General features: G+C 32.0%; 2 protein-coding genes across 5 annotated transcripts; both read right to left on the reverse strand.

Annotated features, from left to right (window-relative positions):
• Positions 1–514: 514 nt before the first annotated feature.
• LOC107931077 (SEC14 cytosolic factor) lies at positions 515–4,066 on the reverse strand. The gene is made up of 11 exons (XM_041092574.1): positions 3,848–4,066; positions 3,703–3,731; positions 2,547–2,630; positions 2,393–2,446; positions 2,210–2,287; positions 2,008–2,061; positions 1,837–1,896; positions 1,653–1,748; positions 1,454–1,555; positions 1,291–1,371; positions 515–1,035 (listed from the first exon to the last, which is right to left on the reverse strand). The coding sequence occupies exons 1-11, from the start codon at positions 3,903–3,905 to the stop codon at positions 703–705; spliced, it is 1,029 nt and encodes a 342-aa protein (XP_040948508.1). The 5' UTR covers positions 3,906–4,066; the 3' UTR covers positions 515–702.
• Positions 4,067–17,362: 13,296 nt separating this feature from the next.
• LOC107931146 (serine/threonine-protein kinase D6PK) lies at positions 17,363–20,682 on the reverse strand. 4 transcript variants are annotated; one of them, XM_041092575.1, is made up of 4 exons: positions 20,382–20,619; positions 19,900–19,916; positions 18,656–19,652; positions 17,363–18,342 (listed from the first exon to the last, which is right to left on the reverse strand). In XM_041092575.1, the coding sequence occupies exons 3-4, from the start codon at positions 19,486–19,488 to the stop codon at positions 17,478–17,480; spliced, it is 1,698 nt and encodes a 565-aa protein (XP_040948509.1). In that variant the 5' UTR covers positions 19,489–19,652; positions 19,900–19,916; positions 20,382–20,619; the 3' UTR covers positions 17,363–17,477. The 4 variants fall into 4 exon arrangements, with proteins under 4 accessions (XP_040948509.1, XP_040948510.1, XP_016718413.2 ...); XM_041092576.1 differs by lacking the exon at positions 20,382–20,619 and adding an exon at positions 20,264–20,353; XM_016862924.2 differs by lacking the exon at positions 19,900–19,916 and having other exon boundaries at positions 20,382–20,682.
• Between the last annotated feature and the right edge of the window lie 2,432 nt (positions 20,683–23,114).

The raw sequence follows: 23,114 nt of genomic DNA on the forward strand, positions 1-23,114 counted from the left end.
TGTTTAATGTTTAATGTTTAATGTTTAATGATCTATATCACAATTCTCCATTTACCGGCTATAAACTGATAGGCACAAAGGGTACAACATGAAAACAATACGAACATGTACTTCTATGTTTCTCACAAAATTTCAAGAAAAAAATTAGACATAATGACTTCTTCAACTCTTTAAATTTATAAAGAAAAAATTATTTTAAATTTCATTTAGTTTTTCGTTTTTTTTAATTCTTAGGCTTGCATTATTTATCAAATCATCCCTAAATGGATGAAAAAATTAACATCTGTTAACTTTCTTGACAATACGTCATGTTAGCAATTAATTATTTTTTAAAAAATTAAAAAAATAATTTTTAATTTTGAAAAAGTAATTAATCGTGACATCCACATGTATAACACATTAGCAAAATTATAAGTACTAATATTTACATCCATTCTGATGTAATTTGATAAACAACCCAAATTTAAAAACGAAAAATGATGAAAAATGAATAATTTTTTGTAAAGTTAGAAGGTCAAACAAATTATAATGACAAAATATTATTATGCTTAAGGTGCCATATCGGTTCAGTTGGGTACAGAAACCGCATCGAGCTGATGCAAGAAAGCTGTGGCATTACATTTGATAACTGAAATAGAAGGCGTCATCTCATTCTAAAGTAGTTATTGATGAGCCATTTTGACATATTTGGTACAAAAGAATTTAATCGCCATTTACCTTAACCACATTCATAGAGTTGCATACAGCATTCTGATCTGCAAACCTATCAAGCTCGGTTTGAATGGTTTTTACGATTTCAGTATCTTCTAGCCCCAGCTTCGGAAACTTTACATGAACTGATCCGTGTCTGATCGGCAAACTAGCCTCTATAAGTGTTGATTGCTGCTTTATGTAATTGTAAAGTTGTTGATGGAAGGTATGGTCTAATGAGAAGCAATTATCTACTGTTCCATTGCTGCTGTTACGTGATGACCCCGACCCCGATCCCGATCCTTCTTTTCGACAAAAATGTGGGAGAGATGAATAATCCATTATCTGGCATTGTATGAATCAACATGTCAAAATTTGTATTTATATATAATGGATAGCAAGAGCAATGAAGCTATTTTTCCATAGATCAGATTAAAACAAACTACAAAAGCATTTTGGTTCGGGTCGGTTGAAAGTATAAATAGGTTTTAAAAAAAACGAAAGCATTCATCGAAAAAATGAGAATCAGGCAAATTTTAAGTTAATATATGATAAAATTGAATTTTGACCGCTCAAAAAAATGAAAAAAGATTTTCTTACTTTGAGTAACTCATCCCTTCCACAACCTTGAAGCACTTGAATTTTCCGCTTCGTCCTTTCTTGCAAAAGAGGTTTTACAGCCTGCCAACAGTTGCATTAAAGCATGATGGTTACGATTTGTATGCTTAGTTGAGAGAATGAGGGTATTAACAAAAATAAAAACCTTCCAACATGCCGAAAATATGTATGGCGCATTGACAATATAATACGTCCCTGTCTTCTCAGGATAATTCAAGTCGTCAATGGTAGCTATAGTACTCAATAGCTGCATTGGCAAATAGGATAAGAGACCGATCAGAATTAGAAAGAGGTGGCTTAAACTCTGATGGCATTCGTATACTGAATCATGCTATAAAGCGTACCTTTATTTGGTTCAACGCCGAAAGTTTCAAGCCAGTCATATCCAAGATTTTCAAACAAGTGCTAATATGTCGTCCATACTTTTCTGTGGCCGTAGGCTATAAGAAAAGCGACATATTATGTTTATATAAGTTTTGTAAGCGAGGATATAAACGAGAGACATCACATTGGCAGAGCCATACTCACCAATACTACACGATCTCTATATTCATTCATTTGAATGTGTGATTGTACATAGTAATTCACCTAAAACCATAAAAAAGGAATTGATAAACACTCAATACTGTGTCTATGCATAATTTCTTTCTGACATCAATACTAAACATGAGTTTGAAGAAAAGAATATCATGTCCTTACGGAAGCTTTATCATATGTGCTAAGCCCAATACCAATGGCAATGACAGGATGACCCTGAAAATGTCAAAAGGCATGAAGCAATTAATCACCAAGGAGCACTTTAGAATGTAACAGAAGTTCCTTTCTAAAAAATTATTCCTAGTAGACATATGTTGATGGCAAAACAAGTATCAAGATAAATCCTAACGAAATAAGTAAATACCTCCTTTGAGTAACCCGACACTCCTACTAGTTGAGAATCTCGCACCGCTCTATATAAGTCAACGGGGATAATTGGTTTCTACATGATCGAAGAAAAGTAAATGAGTTCTCGAAAGAATACTAAGAAAAAGCACGGTTTTGCAAAACATTTGGTATCAGCTAGTGTATGAACGGAGAAATTCACCGATAATATGTTGTCAATCTCATTCTGTAGTCGCCATTGTAAGCAATCAATTAACTGGTGCAGGCCACAAATTACGAATCAATAAACAAAAATGAAAAGAGAGATCTTGATGCTCAACATTTAATATAACTTAGTGCACAATATTGAATCTCACCATTTTATGAGCTTTCTGAACATTCCAATCTCTCGCCTTGAGAAACCGGACTAATGGTTCAGTTGGATATCCATGATGCATATTCTACACACCAAAGTATTTCAACTTTTAAATCACATACAGGCAAATCATAGTACAAATCATGTATGTAAAACCATGTAGACATAAATCGAGGAAACGGAACACCTCTATCGAGGAAATTTGCCTTTTTTATTATACAAGGGCCTTCATGGTACTTTTACCTCTATAGACGATACTTTGTGATATTAGCTCTTGAATGGTTAAATATCAGATCTACACAAATTGTTTAAGGCGATCATTACAACTACATTGCACACATCATTGCTGAATGATCACTAACGAATCACAAAAGATCAATCTTATGTTACTCCGGCTCTTCATTTTTCCTATAGTATCCATGTCCGCCACATATTCAAACATAGATATAGGAGTATACTCCTCAAAATATATGAACAAAATTAAGCATACACAGACCCGAGTAGCACAGTATTAAATAAGGCTCTGTTTACTAATGCGATAAGCACGACTCAAACGCAGGCCACACTTGGGGCGGTAAAGACCCTATCCATATATAAAATTTTAACCCCAAGCCGAAAATCCAAAATTTTTAACTTTTGTCCTTGGCAAAAGCAAAAGTGATTTTCAGCCAAAATTACTTTCTTATCCTCGTTATTTTACAACATCATATATAAAATCGATATTTTATTTTGGTTAAAATATGTTATAAATCCTTTCTCTTTGTAAATTTGAAATTTAATCTATGTACTTTTATTTCTAAGAATTTAGGCCCTCTACTTTTCAGATTTCAAAATTCAGTCCAACTGTTAGAGGTTCATTACAATCTCCTTTCTTTAGTTATGTTGCTACCAAGTGAGTATTTAATCATCCCCAGAAACTAGCAAAACTGTGAGAAAAATAAAGTTACAAACTGAATCAACTACAACTTCACATAACCAAGAAGCTAATACGAATCAGATAGATCAAAATCAACAAAGAAAAGTAACTGTTGAACATGAAATAGCAAACCCCAAAGCAGTCAGATCAAGTTCACAGCACAAATTAGAGCTCTTTATCTTAGTATCCCAGTACAAATTCCAAAAAGAATATCCATGAAACTTAAAAGAAAAGAGCTGACCTGAAACGTGTTCTTCATCTTCTCGTCAACTGTAAGTCAAATTTCCCAACAAGATAAAATATGTTAGTGATTTGTAGATTCAAAGAAAAGAAACCCAAGAAAGAACATATCAAAAAGATGATATTTTTTAATACTTAAATCTCACCATTTTCCATTAAAGACAGAAATTTGTTGATGGCTTCTTGATGATGACCATTGTTCATTTTCTTTTCTCACAAATGACCCAAAAAAATAAAGAACAAATTCCGATATCAAAAACTAAAACTTTAACTAGATTTGGGAGCTTTGGTTCTACCTACTTTCTCCCTCTTTCTATCTTTGTAGCTTCAAAGTTCGAAATTTTAAGCTCAAGAATCTTCAAAGGAAGGAAAATAAGAAAAGTAGAAGACTTTTTGAGAGAGAAAAAAAAAACAATTGAATGGTTAAAATATGCTATTAATCCCTATACTTTGATAAATTTTGAGATTTAGTCCTTGACTTTAAAAGTTAAAAATTAAATCCCATTACTTTTTTTAAAATTTAAAAGTCTTAAATCAATCTAGTCCTTTTCCAAGTTCAAGAACAAAAAAAAACTTAACTACCAAGTTTAGATATTAAAATAAGTAAGAAAAAGTACAAATATTAAAGTGGATCTAATTGTTAGGTTTAATGACTAAAAATTATATAAACCATTAATGTTATTAACTTTCCTTTGATTAGAGTTATTCATGGATTGAATCGAAATTCAATTTAAAATCTTTTTTGATGTTGAAACCTATTTTTAGACCAGATCAAACCTATAAAACTAAATAAGGGTGGAACCGAGCCAACTACTCGACACCTTGTACAGGACCACCCTAGGGGATGAAAATTAAAAAATTTCTTTGAAAATATTTGTAATTTTAATTTTTCTTTTTCTGGGTTGATTTGCATTAATCATAAACTATTATTAATAATTAAAATCTAAGCCTGATGTCTATTCACATTAATAAACTATGTTTGTCAGTTAGCATACATTGATGGATCATCTTCCAACTTTAACTTTTTTCTTCTTTTTCTTTTCTTTCTTTCAAACAACTTTTTTCTTCTTTTCCAAAGAAGCAAATAATATATTGGCTTAATTCATAAAGAGGCCCTTAAATTATTGACTTTGTTTGAGCTAGGTACTTAAATTATTTTTTATCAATCAGGGTACTGAAACTTTGGTTCCGTTATTGATGAAAGTACTGCCATTAGAGTTGTTAAAAAAAAGTTTCAGCCAATGAGATTGTGTCACGTCACCGCCCCATTAAATTATAATTAAAATAATTCTATATTGATATTTATATTAAGAGAGAGATTCACTTATACCGATATAAAACTTAAGTAATTATATACCTTTCTGTAACTTTTTATACAATTAATAGTCTAACAATCCAACCATCATATTTCATGCTCTATTCACGTGGATCATGTATGTCAAGTTTTATATAAACTAAAATATTCTAACTATTCATTTTATTTAAAAAACTTTCAACCATTAAATATAAATTAATATAGACAATATATTAGATCGATATGATAGAAATGTCAGATTGATTCAGAATTTTACATGTATGAAAAGTACAAATATATTGATAGGTCAAGTCTGATATAATTATATTAATATTAAAAAAAACTTCCCCACCTTCCCCCTCGGTCCACTATCCCTTTCCCTCTCTTCCATTGTCCCTCTCCCCTTTTCCTCTCTCTCTTCAGGGATTTTAGTAATATGACAGAAAGTAAAAAATATATCTTGTCAGTTCATAAGTTTCTTCAAACTCGTACTTTTACATATATTGTAGATAGATAAATATTATTGTGGGTTAAATCATATGAAATCTAAAAAAATGTGTTTGATAGGATTTGAACTCAAAATAACACAATTTTCAATCTCTTTACCATTTCAACTAAAACTTCATTTAATCTTTAAATATTTTTTTATAAATATATTTGTTATTTAATTTTTTATAAATATATTTGTTACATGATTTTTTCCACCCATATCGTGGGTGCTTTTAAACATGATTCTTTTGACTTGTCAAAATGATTTTTTTATATAATGTTTAATTTTACCCATAACTCTCCCAAACCCTTAAATCGGAGGGAAAACATGTTTAAGTACATTTGAACAGTTCAGCAGAGTGGCAAAGGTTTTAAAATTTTAGTAGTCTTGGTTTGATTTAAATTACTATTTAATAATATTTGTTAAAAATAAATTTAATTGTAAAATTATATTAATATTTATATAATTTTTTTTATAATTTTGATTCGAATCCAAAACTTCAAATCAAGTAACTTGATCCAATTCAATTTGATCATTAAAAAAATGATAATCTCAATTTGTCCAACTTGAACATAAAACAACTGAACTTTAAATAATATAAATCCAAAATGATCCAAACCCTAAATGACTAAACAAACAATCCAAAATTACCTAAAATTAGATATTACATCATTTAAACCCAAAAAATAAATTAAATCCCCTAAATATTTAACTCTATCCTATTTATTAAGTTTAAAAAAAGACTTCAATTTTCAGTAATTGTCAGTACCATATTGGTAGATACGCTATTTTTTATTAGAATTTATACATATAAGTATCATTCTATATTCATGTATTGTTTATATTTATCGATACTTTTTATAAATATTTAATATATGTATAAAAAATTTAAAATTTCAAATGAATGAAATTATATAAATTTCAAATATAAATATTCACCAATTATTCAAAATACTTATAAATAAATTTTACAAATAAAAACTCATCATTCAACAAATCCAAAATAAACACAAATTATCCACAACAAGATCATCTCATAATAATGAGATGAAAATTTCATAAAAGCGTACACATAATGTGGCGCCCCAAACCCGGCCAGGACGATCTGACCCGAAGTTCAAGCGTTACATTAGCCACCGAAGTGACTCTCCGTTAAAACACTACGAAACACGCCAACCAACCATTCACACCACACATTTGCACATAAATCATATTAGAAAGCAATCATAATTGCATGCCTTTCTAAAAACAACCATTAAAATTTAGCACAAAAATTCAAGTTTTAAGCCACATGCGAACCCACTTCGCGGCAAACCCCCATACAAAAACCCTAGCAGCTCGTAGTCACCTAGCGAGCACTAGCTCGCGATCTACCCGTGAACACTCAGCTCGCATCTAGCCCCGCGAACCACTGGTTCGCTACTACTTTGTGATCCCTAATGATTGAAAAACACTCAAAACCAACGAACCTAGACACACTACTTCCCTCACATCTACAGACCCTTTTGTGATAGGTGCACTAGAGAACACCCTTTCTTTGGTAAGCTACCTACCTTGGCGAACTCATCTATTTTGGCGTACTTACTCACATTAGGAAACCCAAAAATCATGGCAAACTAACCTACATTGGAGAACCTTTTACTTGGCGAATACTGATTCTGGCAAACCCTCTAAATTGAGAACACACCCCTAATGGTGAACTCTTTATTGGTGAAGTATATGTTTTGGCGAACACTAGCTTGGGCGAATCCCCCTTTAACTGACGAGACCCTATACTTACGACCTTTCAGTTCGCACTACTCTTGGATAGCTCGCAGGTAATTATTCAACATGTTTCATCATACTATCATGCATTCAAGTTATCATTTTATCTCAAACAAACAAGTGGTACAACAGCGTACCTTGAAATCCGACAAACTCCTTGTTCTGCATAAGTATGTTAGTACATCAAGTTATCAATATTCATCATGCAATCAAATCCAATCAATCAAGCAATTATAAAGTCCAAAACCCAAAATTAAATAGTTCATAATGTCTATTTACAACCCGTCAAATTTTACTTAAAAATCTAGGTCTATATCTAATCCCTTAGGAAAGTCCCACATTGCCTTCCACTTTGGGGTTTGAAAGCATGTCACATACTCAAAGGAAGATGCCTTGCAATGGATCACCGAATTGCCACACTTCACCACTAGTCTCGCGAGCTACTTACTGCCATGTATATATAAGGAGTGTGAGCTTATTGAAGCCTCAGTGAGTGCTCAAGCATACAACACATATAAACACATCAACCATGCTAGAGTTTAGACATGCTATCACAGTTCACATAAAATACAATATTCATACATATCATTAATATATATATTGGTAATTTGTGAATATGAAATATAATTTTTATTTGTATGCCTTGGATAAACGGATCTCCAAAATACTCCAAATGACTCAAAGAGTCGTATGCTATCTCTATGCAAGTGTAGCACGAGTGCTCACACTTTCCAAACACACCATGCTATCTACGGTGAATGGAGTTATGCTTGGTATTCTCTTATCTCTCCAACGTTATCTCCGCCTTAATGCCCTAATACATAGTAAAAGGGATGAGTACTCACAAACCCTATGACATGCCAATGATATCCAACGGTTTCAAGTGTTCATAATGCCAACATATCATTTTTAACACATTCACCACTCACATTACAATAGGGCTCACAATACACATAGGATCGCAATAACAAATGGGTTCGCATAACACATAGGGTTCGCATTACATAGGATTCGCATGCCTTACTATTCATTACTATTCATTACTGACCTACTATTCATTACTGACTGCCGAAGCTACACCACTTTCTGCTTGTCCGTGTCCTTGCTCGTAGATGCACCTTTGCGTTGAGAGGATTTGCATATAACATGAAACACATAGGTCACTAACATTTACAAACAAAATAACCACTTAACAACTGCTTGCCATTCTCACAAACTGGCGAGCTCACCTCGCCTAACTTTAATCCTAAAATTACTTCGCTTAACACAGTTAAACCCTTAATTCTTACTTCCTAATCTCATAACTAGTGTTTAATTGCAGATCTAGACCATTAATTTCATTCAATTCCACAAATCAACCTTTTTTTAAAAAATCACGTTTGTCTTCAATCTCAAAGAAGAAAATCATTTGATTCATGTAATTTCTTTAAGAATTTGTTAAATCAAGTTTGTAAACCTCTTAATTACCTTAAAATAAGTTAAAAATCATTTTAAAACCATATCTTAGCTGATCCATCATTTTTAATCAAAATCAAGCTTTAGAACCATAGGTCTTTGGTTTTCTTGATTAGACCTGTAAAAATTTGAATTGAAATCACATAATACATGTTTAAACCATAGGAAATCAGAATGTTTATCTATAATTTGAGGATCTCCACGAAATTTGATCAATTTGAGCAAAAACGAGCTAAGTGATAATAGAAAATTAAAAGAAAAAAGAGTGGACTTCTTTTAAAATTAAAGGAGTAAATGGTGTTTGGATGCTAAAAATATAAAAAAGATGAAGGGAATTTGAGAGAAAACACTTAATTTTAGATCTATCAAACTTTTGAAATGGTTGAAAGAGTGGAGGGAAATGGCTGGTCTTATATAGCCAACCAAAATTTAAAATTTGGGCTATTTAGTCACTAAGCCCCCTCCTATTTTTTCCTTGTTCTAATAGCCCCTTTTTCAATTAATAGTTTTAATTTACGCATTTGACCTCTAATTTAACAATTGTTCTAAATTAGTCCCTACTAACATTTACTTAATAACCCGATTATTTAATTATTACTATTATTTAATTTTTATTTTAAAACTACTAACTAATTATTATTTTATCTTATTTTAATTTCTACGACACCACACCCAATTTTTCTCTCATGCCCACAATTTAATTACCCGATTCTACTAACTCGATTTTCGAGATGTGACACATGAAATTCTATTTGTGAAGCTTTTAAGTATTTACCATTCTTTTTTTGTTTATTAATTATTACTTCTTTTATCATTTATTAAAATTTCTACTTTAATTTTTAAAATCGGTAACTTAATATTGATTAAAGTTTAAAGTTGAAAAATTTTAATAAGGAAAGCTTAAGTTTTTATTAAATGTATTACTATATACGATAAAAAAATCTTTTTATATATTTTTAATATTAATAATGAGTAACAAATTGATACAAATATATAATTCAAAATTTTTCATTAAGTTAAAAAAGATAATGTTAGAATTAAGTGACCCAAATCCTTGTTTAAATAAAATACAGTGGTAAAATAAAATAAAAGTAAAATCCCTATTTTTAGAATAAGGTTTTTTAAACCTTATTAAGATCCATCTATTTGATATTGATTCGAATAAGGTGTTTCAATGTTACTACACTCCTATTAGAATATGATTTTACAAGCATATAAATATACATAATCTACTCCTCTTGTAATTATTCGAATTTGACATAGTGAAATTTCTTCTCCTCTGCCCGTGGTTTTTTCCCGAAAGGGTTTTTTCGTAAAAATATGTGTGTTCTTTATTTTTATTTCTATTTTATTTGCGATATATTATCATTACTGACATTCTATTTTTACAAATTGGTATCAGAACTTCCAAGTTGTTCATCTTAATCACATAATGACGTCTTTGAAGTATGAAATTTCGCTATTGGATCGCAACACCAGATTAGCGTTGTGGCAGATAAAGATGCAGGCAGTTCTTGCACAGATGGACTTAGAGGAAGCCCTACTAGGGGTAGATAAAATGTCTTCGACATTGACGGAGGAAGAGAAGAAGCGCAATGATCGAAAGGCGTTAACACAATTACATCTGCATTTGTCTAATGAAATTTTATAGGATGTGATGAAGGAGAAGAGCGTCGCGGATTATGGAAGAGGCTGGAACAAATATGTATGTCGAAAACTCTAACCAACAAGCTACATATAAAGCAACATATTTATGCTCATCGTTTGGAAGAAGGTGCGTCTGTGGACGAACACTTAATAGTGTTTAAAGAAATTCTCTCAAACTTGGAGGCCATGGAGGTTCAGTATGATAAGGAAGATCTAGGGTTAATTCTACTTTGTTTGTTGCCCTCGTCTTATTCAACCTTTAGAGACACGATTTTATATAGCCATGAGTCTCTCATAGTTGATGAGGTTTATAATTATTTAACCTCATATGATAAGATGAAACATCTTGTGGTTAAAATCGACTCTCAAGGAGAGGGTATCATTGTTCGTGGGAGACAAGATTGGAATGTTGATGATCGTGAAAGGACACAGGAACATAATTCTCGCAGTAAATCTAAGGGTAGATCGAAGTCTTCAAACAGAGATAAAACTTATAACTTCTGTAAGAAGAAATGATATATTAAATTTGAGTGCTATAAGCTACAGAATAAGATCAAAAGGGAGGCTGCAAATCAAAAGGGAAAACAACCAAAAAATTCTGGTGAAGCTGATGTCGTAGAAGACTACAGCGATAGTGACTGCACCTTCCACATGAGTCCCAATCAGGATTGATTTAAAACTTACGAAACAGTGTCTAAATGTGTTATTTTGATAGGAAATAATGCTTCGTGTAAAATCGTAGGTGTTGGAACAATTAAAGTTAAGATGTTTGATGGAGTTGTCAGAACACTTAGTGACGTATGACATGTTCCAGAATTGAAGAGAAATTTAATTTCATTGAGTACTCTTGATTCAAAAGGGTACAAATACACAGTTGAAAGTGAGGTTTTGAATATTTTCAGAGGTTCCCTCGTTGTGATGAAAGGGCAGAGAATGACTGTGAAGTTATATGTTTTACAGGGTTCTACTGTTACTGGTGATGCAGTTGTTGCTTCATTTTCCTTACCAGATGATGATATTACTAAACTTTGGCATATACGCCTAGGACATATGAGTGAGAATGACATGACAGAATTAAGCAAAAGAGGACTACTTGATGGGCAAGGAATTTGCAAACTGAAGTTTTGTGAGCATTGTGTTTTTGGGAAGAAAAAGAGAGTTCGATTCACCAAGGGAATTCAAAACACGAAGGGAACGTTATATATTCATTCTGATCTATGGGGGCCATCTAGAGTGCCTTCGAGAGGTAGAGCTAATTACATGCTAACTTTTATTGATGATTTTTCCAGAAAAGTTTGGGCATTCTTCCTGAAGCAGAAAAGTGATGTGTTTTTTGCATTTAAGTCTTGGAAAAATATGATTGAAAAATAGATGGGAAAACAAATAAAGTGCCTCCACACAGATAATGGCTTAGAGTTCTGTTCTGATGAGTTTAATAAACTGTACAAGTCAGAAGAGATCGTGAGATACTTGACAGTTCGTCATACTCCACAACAAAACGGCATTGCAGAACAAATGAACAGAACGATCATGGAGAAGGTTCGATGTATGTTGTCAAATGCTAACTTACCAAAGTCATTTTGGGCCGAAGCAGCCTCTACTGCATTTTTTTTATCAACCGATCTCCATCCGTTGCCATTGAGAAAAAGACTCCACAAGAGGTATGGTTTGGTAATCCTGCTGACTATTCTGATTTAAAGATCTTTGGCTGTCCTGCTTATGCTCATGTTGATAATAGAAAATTAGAATCGAGATCCATTAAATGTGTTTTTCTTGGTTATAAAGCTGGTGTAAAAGGGTATAAGTTATGGTGTTCTAAAAATAAAAAAATTGTGATTAGTAGAGATATTGTTTTTGATGAAACTGCTATGCTACCTAACTTATCTTTTAAAGGATCTTCTAATAAAGAAAATTAAAAGCAGGTGGAACATTAGATTAATCCAAAATCTATAACAGAGTCAACTCCTCAAGCCAGTACAAAAATTCAAAATATACTTGCTTCTTCACCACAATACTCTATCGCCAAAAATAAAATTAGAAGAGAAATTAAACCTTCAAAGAAGTATGTCGAGGTTGATCTAGTTGCTTATGCTTTAAATGTGGCTAAAGATATAGATGCAAACTAAGAGCCATCTAATTATTCTGAGGCAGTTAGTTGTGAAGACTCAGAAAAGTGGATGTTTGCTATGCAAGAGGAGATGAAATCACTCCACAAAAACAAAACATGGGATCTTGTAAAACTTCCTAAAGGTAAAAAGATTATTTGTTGTAAATGGGTGTTTAAAAAGAAAAATATGACTCTAGGAGTTGAAGAACCCAGACATAAAGTCAAATTCCAGGAGTGGACTTCATAGATGTGTTTTCCCCAATTGTGATTAGTTCGATAAGAGATAAGAAATGTCAAAGCCCAAATAAATGAAGAATTTGAGATGAAAGATTTTGGACCAGCAAAGAAGATACTTGGTATGGAGATTCTCAGAGATAGAAAAACAAGTAAATTGTACCTAAGCCAAAAGGGGTACATTGAGAAAGTTCTTTGCAAGTTCAATATCCAGATTTATCATATGCAGTTAGTGCAGTTAGCAGATACATAGCGAATCCCGGTAAAGAACATTAGAAAGCAGTTCAGTGGATTTTAAGATACTTACAAGGTACTACTGATGTTTGCTTACAGTTTGGAAGAACTAGAGATTGAGTCATTGGGTATGTTGATGCTGATTTTACAGGAGATCTTGATAGAAGAAGATCTCTTACAGGTTATGTCTTTACAATTGGAGGTTGTGCAATCAGCTGGAAAGATACTTTACAAACTACAGTCGCTTTGTCTATGACTGAAGCTGAGTACATGGCGATTACTGAGGCTTGTAAAGAAGCTGTTTGGTTGAAGGGACTCTTTAGTGAACTCAATGAAGACTTTCAAATTAATATAGTATCTTGTGACAGTCAGAGTGTCATCTTCCTTACAAAAGATCAACTGTTTCATGAGAGAACAAAACACATTAATGTTTAGTATCATTTTGTTCGTGATATTATTACTTGTGGTGATATTGTTGTGAGCAAAATTAGTACTCATAAAAATCCTGCAGATATGATGACTAAGTCACTTCTTATAACCAAGTTTGAGCATTGCTTAGACTTGATTGGTGTCCATTGTTGAAGTTAAACCCTTAAGGGGTTTTATGGAAGAGGTGGAGAACTTGTTCGTTGAGAGTTTGTGATGAAGAACTTGTTCATTAAGAATTCGTGTCAAGGTGGAGATTGTTAGAATTAAGTGACCTGAATCTTTATTTAAATAAAATACAGTGGTAAAATAAAATAAAAGTAAAATCCCTATAGAACTACACTTCTTTTATTTTATTTTAGAATAAGGTTTTTTAAACCTTATTAAACTCCATCTATTTGATATTGATTAGAATAAGGTGTTTTAATCTTACTACACTCCTATTAGAATATGACTTTACAAGCCTATAAATAGACATAATCTACTCCTCTTGTAATTATTCAAATTCGACATAGTGAATTTTTTCTCCTCTGCCCGTGGTTTTTATCCTGAAAGGGTTTCCACGTAAAAATCTGTGTGTTCTTTATTTTATTTCTCTTTTATTTGCGATATATTGTCATTACCAACATTCTATTTTTACAGATAATCATTCCAATTTATTACTAAAATCAGGGAGAGCAAATAGTTTGATCAATCAGTTCGATTAATTTATCGAATTGAATTAATCAACTTTAACATGAGAAAATCGATCCGATGAAATCGACTTTGGTTTAGTCAACTCAATCGATTTTCCCGGTTAGTTAACCTTGAGTTATTTGATTGGGTTTATATAATTATTTATCAATTATATATAATAAAATATAAATATGTTTTAAATGATTTAAAATTAATATTAAAAAATTAATTTTTCAGATCGATTCCAAAATTAAAAAACTAAAAACTATTGATTAAATCAAAATTAAAACCGATGAATCCACCCCAATCAATTAAATTAAAATCGAAAAAACCGAATCAACTAATTTTTTTCGGATTAAAACCAAAAATTGCTCTCTCATACCAATCAATACAATCAAAACAAACCACATTGATGCAAACCTCGTATCCAACAAAACTTCCTTGACGAGAGATGAAAAACAAAAAACATTATTGACCAACATCCCTATAACATCAAATCAATTCTAGGCCATATGGTCTAAGTTGATGGCTTTTGAAGGTTTTAAAATCCGATTTAAACAGTTTTTTTATTTTTTTAACACAATATTTAAAATTATTCAAAACTCCTCTCCAATTCATAAATAAAAAGATAATATACTTCAGCACACTTGAACTCACGTCTTCCTACATTAACAACAATATCCGTACTAATTAAATTAAGACTCAATCGACTCAAAAGTAAAATTTTGAATGCATCAAAGATGGTAAAGAATTGAATATGAAGGTTTGAATGCTTTTCATCTTTTGTCAAGGAAGTTTCTTTCAAGTTTTTTTTTTATTTTATAAATAAGTGGTTGATTTTATAAATAATTGAATAGAAAGTTGAATTGGTCAAATTTTTATTTTCGATTAAATTTATTGGATTAATTGATTTAATACAATGTTAATTCGAGAAAATATTTGGTAACTGTCAGTGAAGTTTAAAACCTTCACAAGTTTAGGGTGATGATAAATGTAGAGGCGAATTCATAAAATTTTTTAAAAGATCATAATTGAATTATAATTTTTTGAGATCCCGAATATAGATTTATTCTCTATTAATTTACGATTTTACAATATTTGAAAAGGACTAACTAGATTTTTTTTTGGGAGGCCAAAGTTTAATTTTCCCTATATCAATTTACAATGTGATCATTTGACTCTCAAAGCTTCGAATCGATACAAATCGTTGAACTAAGTTAAAAAATTTAACCGAATCAATATTTTCTATTTTAATTTTTAATTTTTAATTTTTTTATAAACTTTTAATAATGTATTTAATTAAATCAAACAAATTAATTAAAAATTGAAAAAATCCGATTTTGAGATAAGGGCATGTGGGAATAGTATGGGGAACGAGGAATAGATGCTGAGCTTGGTTGTTTGGACTCACAAAATTATTTTATAAAATAAAAAGATTGGAAAATGTTTTAATGAAATCAATAAGAATGTTTGGTCCAATCATAATAAATAAATAAATAAAATATGAGAGTATGGCATGTGATGTATATATTATTGGAAATGTATGTTCATCATTATTTACCTAATTTCTCAATCTTCATGTGATTGTTTCACATGTCTTGGATTTAGGGCTCCATGTTCTCCACCAGCATCCTTCCCATGTTTCTAAAACAACTATTGTTTAATCATCACTTTCTCTATTCCAACATGCTTGTATGATTTTATATTGAATTTTATAAATTATTGACAATATTATTGAATTAGCATTTTTTTACGTTGATATATTATAAGATAATTTAATTAAAATGTAAAAAAAGAAGAAGAGAAATTGAGGTTAAATTAGTATGGGGACAGCACTAACGTAGGTGAATGGACGGCGGAGAGATTTTCGGAGGAAAGCGGTGGCCGAAGGGGTGACCCACGCACTCTCATGTGCCGGCGCTTGGGAGTAGGGTAGAAAAAGTAGGGCCATATGCGCAGCTTCTAGGGGTAGTTTTTCGGTCGAAGGGTCGATAGAGGCTAGGCTTTTTAATTGAGAGGTGGTGAGACTCGGTTAGCTCTAATACCAAGTGAAATCGAGTGAAAGAGAGAGGGAGGAAGAAGAAGAAGAAAAAAGAAAGAAAAAAAATATGTTTACAACTTACTATTTTGTTGTAAAAACCATAAGTTTGTATGCCATTCTTTGTTGTTAAACTTTTTTTTAATAATGTCACAAGCATGCATGAACTTTATTTTAATGTATGATGTTATGTTTGATCTTTGATTTTATGTAATTTTATTAGGGATGGCAACAAGGAAGAGTGGGGTGGATTTTTGCTTGACTTGACCCCAACTCGAAACTTGATTAATTTGCCCCGATCTCGACTCTTAAGAAACAAATCCACCTTGAACTCGAACCCAAAATTTAATAGAAGACCGACTCCATCCCGACCCGAATTTAATTGTTTTATTTTGAAGCAAATAATATTACACTTTTTATTTTTTTATTCCGAAGCAAATAAGATTGATTTTTGTTTAGTATGGACTTAAAACTTAATATATTTATTTATTGAAAGCAAAAACTTAATATACGTATACATATTAGGGGCATTTTTGTGAATATCTCAGGGCAAGGCAGGGTGGATTTACCTCAAACCTGATCTCGCCCCAGCCCGCCCCACCTCGAACCCAAATTTCCAAAAGCAAAATTCGGACCCTAACAAGTCGGGTCAAAACTTGTCAGATTCGAGGTCTTTTGCCATCCCTAAGTTTTATAAATGACATTTTACTCCAATTCAATTTTTACAAACCACTAGCATCTTTATCGAACAACACCATTTTACGCTTATATATTACGCACACAGACAATTATATTAATCCAATATAAAACTGAATATGTATATTTATTTCTTTAAATATATACAATTGAATCAAAATAAAAGTTTACAACTTTAATTACAACTAAAATTTTATGAATATAATCGCATCAAAACAAAAATCATATGTCAAATTACACGTTAATATTTAACCATATTTTTTAAAAAGTTTAATTGAAAAATTGGGAATTAGTGATTTTATTTAAGCCTATTAAAGTCAAATGAACCCTACAAGATAATTTAGCATAATCCAAGTCAACCCCACCACAACCAAATGTCCCCCTCCAAATGATCCAATCCCCCTAGCAATGAGCTGACAAGTTACCTTGATGATTCCATAATACTAATTAATGGTGTTTCTGCATCGAATCCTGTCTACATTTTCAACCTTCTTTTTTACTATTCCTGTTTAAGTAACATCATGGAGAAAACCAAGCCCACAGCCTTTCAATATGCAAAATCAAATGATGTTTTCACTTACGCAAAATACAAATTTGAAAATTAAGACAATCAAGCATATATGATCATTATCATTTCTAGAAACTCTAATTTGCACATCATCATGAACTCTTACATTCCCTCGAAATAAGAAAAAGAAAAATGGTTCTGAAAATAATTAAAAGAAATCGAATTCGAGATAGTTACTTTGATCCTTAGCAGCAGGAACAGAAGGTTTATCACCGGCTGATGAGGTAGGGGTTCGAATCCGTTCTATGTCAACCGGTTTTGGAATCTCTGGTGGACTTGCACAACGGATTAAAGCCCAGTTTACACCTTCAAAGAAAGGATGTTGCTTAATCTCCGTTGCTCCTCGCTTGTATGCCAACCTATGCTGTGGCTCTTTGACCAGCAAGCCCCTTATCAAATCTTTTGCTGAAAAACTTACTACCGGTGATTCCGGGAACCTCAAGGGCTGCCCTACAACATTGAAGAGGGTCGCTCGGTTCCCAGACCCTTTGAAAGGAGTTTTACCAAACAATAGCTCGTATAAGAAGATCCCGAATGTCCACCAATCAACAGCACTTCCATGTCCCTCACCTTTGATAATTTCAGGTGCCAAGTACTCATGGGTTCCCACGAATGACATGGAGCGAGCATTTGTTGGCTCGGCAATAAGCTCGGGCAATGGACTGACTTGGTTCCCCATATCGTTCTTGGGTTTCCGATCTTTTTTGGATTTTGATGAAAAGAAACGGGGTGAAAAACATGTCGTAGGGGCGACACATGATGGCTGGATGCAGGAAGGCTGGATGCAAGCTGGTTGTACACAATAACCCGAATTCTTTCGCAAGGGTTCAGACTCAAGTGTGGATGACTTTATTAGTGTTGGACTAACAGTACAACGAAGGGAAAGATCAAAATCCGAAAGCATTATATGTCCATCTTCTCGAACAAGAACATTTTCCGGCTTGAGATCACGATAAACAACACCAAGCATGTGGAGATATTCCAAAGAAAGGAGAACTTCTGCTACATAGAACCTGCATATTCAAGGAAAAAACATAGCAATGACTATCGTAATTTGGTTTCAAGCTATAAAGAAACAACTGGTGTTACGTAAATCATGGTGTAAAAGATTTGCAAAGTTATTTTGTTATATTTCAACTTGACCTATAAGGCAGTCTGCTGATTTTATCCAATAGAATTGATAAATATCTAAGGCAGCATGGCAACACAATGATACCAACACTACTATCAATACCCAAAAATTCCGAAAATAATAATCAGATATTCTAGAAAATTGATCGGGATTTAACTCAAAAGATATGTTATAAATAGGAAGAATTCTCATACTTTACGGCTTGCTCGGTAAAATGCTTTCCTGGTTGTCTTTGTCGTAGTGTATGCAAATCACCTCCAGGGCAGAACTCCATCACTAAACACGAAAATTTATCAGTCTCGAAATGCGTATACAATGTTGGAAGGAAAGGATGGTCCAAGGATTGTAGTATTTCTCTTTCTGTTTGAGCTCGAAGAAGTTTCTTACGACTTGCTAGAGAAGCTTTATCCATCACCTTCATTGCAAAATAACACTTTGTTCCACTTAATTCCGAAAGATAGACACTTCCGATATCTCCGCAGCCTAATCTCTTCAGTAATCTAAAATGGTTCAAACCCAATACACCGTCTTTTGCTCGGACGGCCTGTATGGCTTCCCACCTTATATCATTTGCCTTATGAGGTTTGTTGATACTGCTACTTAAGCTGCTACACGTACTTTCATCGCTCACATCACTGCTTGTACTACCTCTACACATACTGCTCTTACCACTCTCAATATAATCCGGACGGTCACCGACTTTGGCACCACCACTAACCTTGACAACGCCAGTGGCCCCATCACTGGATTTAGCCGAAGCTGAATTACTTCCATGTTCCAATGCTTTCTTCTCTTGTTCACCAATCTGACTTAATCCAGAACCAACATGATTTTGAACTTCTTTCGGAGCACTCAAAGATAGATCCGAATCTACTTTCTCCGTCAAGGAATCAACGGACTCTAATTTATGAGGTTTCGATGGTGCAACGAGCTCTGATTTGCTCGTCTTTGGGATTTGTATAGGAGAAGGCCTGCGAGAGTTACCTTCGGCTGTTTGTGAAGGTCTGGTGCTGGATTTCGAGGCCATCGAAACAAGGCAAATTTTTTACACAGATTTGACTACACAAACCATTACTTACTCCCAGCCATTGATACAAGGTTTGATTCACTGGCGGTCCAAGTTACCTTCATCTTCAACTCCATCAACAACAAACTGATTTCTACAACTTAAAAGAACATGGAAGTCACCACCTGCAAACAAAATTTTGACAACTATGAAATATTCAAAGGGCTAAAGCATCACTAACTAAATGAAAATCTACAAATCACAAGTAGCTGCTTGATTTATAACATAAAGAAAAGAACAGGGGAACCTAGAATTTGACACTGTAGTCCTTCAGGTGACAACTAATCAAATATCAAAACCAGATCCTTATAACACCCTTTTCAATAGTAAGTGAAATTCATAAATTGGTAGCCACAATAAGTAGAGCTTTACCAGGATAAACAGAAAACCTATAAGAAAAAAACAATGAAAAGTGGTTTAAAACAGACATATTTGCAAACAGAACCAGATTGAGATTATCACCAAAAGACAACACATTTTTTTTATATAATTTCATTGTATTAAAAAGGAGAACAGCTAAATACCTAGAACTGCAATACTTTTAGTCACTAAGATTGAAAAAGGTTAAGAAATAAAAAAGAAGTTAAAGAAATCAATCAAATCACAGCAACAATACATTCATAGTTCCATAAAAAAAATTAAAAGAAGGACAGAGAAGATTAACAATCAAATAGAAGGTAAGAACAAAGTAAAGAAGATTCATAAATATCTCTTCAGAAAAACAAAAAAGACCCACCTTTGGATCCAAAATCCCACCAACACCCATATGTTAAAAAGTTAAAAATAAAAACCCAGCAAGGGAACCCTAAAACCATTTAAAAGCTAAAGAGCAAAGGGGACAAAAAACCAAGTACCTTATATGTATTTTCGAAGACCAGAACTTTGAAAGGCCTTTGCTTTAGCAATGGAGCAAAAAGAAGCCAACTTTCTCTCTCATTCACATACTAACTACTGAAATATGAAATAATTAATGGGTTCTTCCACTTCCATGAAAATATGTGGAAAGGGAGAAAAGAAGGAAAGAGAGGGGTTGGCTTGGCCTGGGTCTACCATGGAAAAGGAAGAGAAAGGAGGAAGGGTCAAAGTTAAAGTAGCTTTTTGGGTTTGGGAGGGGATGGTTCAATAATTTCAATGCATGAATACTGTTTTGTCCTTAAGAAAACGACAATGCTCTTGATTTAATATTTAATAATTTATATAAAAAAATAAATTACATTAATAATCATTCAATTATTAATAAATTTTTTTTACTTATTTAATTTTAAGAAGTTATGAAATAAAGTTTCAAAATAATCATTCAATTATTTAATTTTGTCATTTTTTACCAAAATATCCGACAAATCAAGATAGCTAAGTGACCAACAAAAATAAAATTAAGTGACTAAAAAACAAATTTAATAATAATTAAGTGATCATTAATGTAATTTACCCAAAATATATACATGTGAAAGGAAAGAAAAAAATGTTTACTTTTTAGTGAGAAAAAAAGATGTTTGTTTTCCTATTTAAGACCTAAACTTCTTTAAGGGCCTCCTTTTTAAATTTTGGTGGTCCATAATCAAAAAGCTTTACTTTTGCTTTTAATTTTATGGTTTGTGGTTGATATTGTTGTTATTAATGATCAAGCTTTGGACATGTCATGGACCATTTTACTTTCACGTAATAATTCTAAAAAAATTAAATTTATGTGGACTATCTTTAATTCTGTGTTGATTTTATTGTTATCATGTCTGGTCGATTGAGTTATGGTTTGATTGGTATGAATATTATTATCAATGTAAGAGGATATGTTCGAACTGGTATAACAATTAATTCTCGATCCAATCAATTTGACTAGACGGTTCAATCTAGTTTCAGTTATAATCAAATCTAACAATATTAGATATAATGCAATTCTGTAAATTATATATATTAAACATTAATATCATTATAGATTCTTATCGTATCTGTTCTTTTTTATACAATGCTTAGGAGGCTAATACTCTTCAGCACACTCAAATCTACATCCTCCTGCACTGATAATAATATCGATGTCAATCAAACTAAGACTCAATCAGCTTCTATAAATTATATATTTAAAATACAATAAATTACATAAATATTATTTAGACTTGTACAGGGTGGTGGTTAAAATTTTTATCATATACTCGTTTGACACGATTCAAACTGTGTGATCACATCTTTATTTTTTTTTATAATTAAAAATAATATAATATTAAATTTTTAAAAGAAACTTAGAATAGCAATGATGAATAAGATCAGACATCTAGGATAGAGATGAGTTGGACCTCTTTGTAACACTTATCTACTGAAAAGTTTGGTGGGGAACTCCCTTTGGAAACTTTTTCATATATAAAGGAAGATATGTAGTTTGATGTAGACAGTGTCTTCCTTTGGGATGTGTTTTTAACACAACATTTTATTTGGATTCTTTTAGAATATTTTATAAAAAAATGAAAATTTAGATATATTTATACTAAACAATATCCTTAATAAGAATATATATATGTATATGTATATGTATATGTATATGTATATGTAAGAAGAATAGAATCTTCATTGATTCTAAGAGAATATCTGCATGGGGAGTGGGGGAGGGGGGTTGAAGTATTCAACCCTTAGAAATGAAAATTTCAACAAAGATGTAATCTAACTCTTTCTTGTCATCATTGAATTTTGAATGTTTTGAAAAAGGAATCAAAGACTTAATTGAAATTTTTCCCTAAAATAAAAAAAATTAAATTTATCATTTTTTATTATAGGTTTCGATTATATTTAATTTGTTGACACAATGCCTAGAACTATACCGACAGTCTCTCCCCAACTCATATATAGAAAGATCAACGCATTCGAACTTACATTTTCTTACATTAGCAACAATGTCAAAAATAAATAAATAAATAAAAAGATTTTATTAAACTTTATTGGTGTTGCCATCAAATCCATTCATTAATTAATACCATTTGATTTGCAACACTAGAATCCATTTAGTTTAATTATATATGTATATACATAAGTTAGTGGGAAAGAGAAAAAGGGCATTTTCATTCTCATGTCATTTCACCATCCAAGCTAAAGGAGGAAGAAAATTTTGTTTAGTTTTCTCCCCATTTTCAAACCAAAAATCTAGGGGTAATAAATGTAGTTAATACTAGCACACAGTGTTAGATTAGAAAATTATTATTTGTGTTAGTTGCCATTAATGAATAAACTTGATGTTGTAGTAAATATGTTGGTGATGAAATGAGTAGCTTGAAAGTAAATTGAAAGTTAATGGTTATGTTGTTAGGACCAAACTGAATAAAATTAAAGCTGTTAAAAATTTATGTTATAGGTTGAAAGCTTGAGGCTTTTAATGATTAAATACGAAGTTGGATTTTGATTTGATAGGGAAAATTGAGAGATACGGGGTTTTCGGATATTAGAGTTTTAAGGGACCAAATTGAATTCAATGCATTCATGTTTGATTCTATTAGGGTTTAAATGTGCCAAAGGTCCTATATTCCTTTGAAATTTAAAAATTTAGTCTTTATACTTTAATTTTTGAGACATTAAGTCCCTGTACTTTTTTATTTAAAAATCTTAGT

Source organism: Gossypium hirsutum, chromosome D05 (assembly GCF_007990345.1).
Source record: "Gossypium hirsutum isolate 1008001.06 chromosome D05, Gossypium_hirsutum_v2.1, whole genome shotgun sequence".
Lineage (NCBI taxonomy): Eukaryota > Viridiplantae > Streptophyta > Magnoliopsida > Malvales > Malvaceae > Gossypium > Gossypium hirsutum.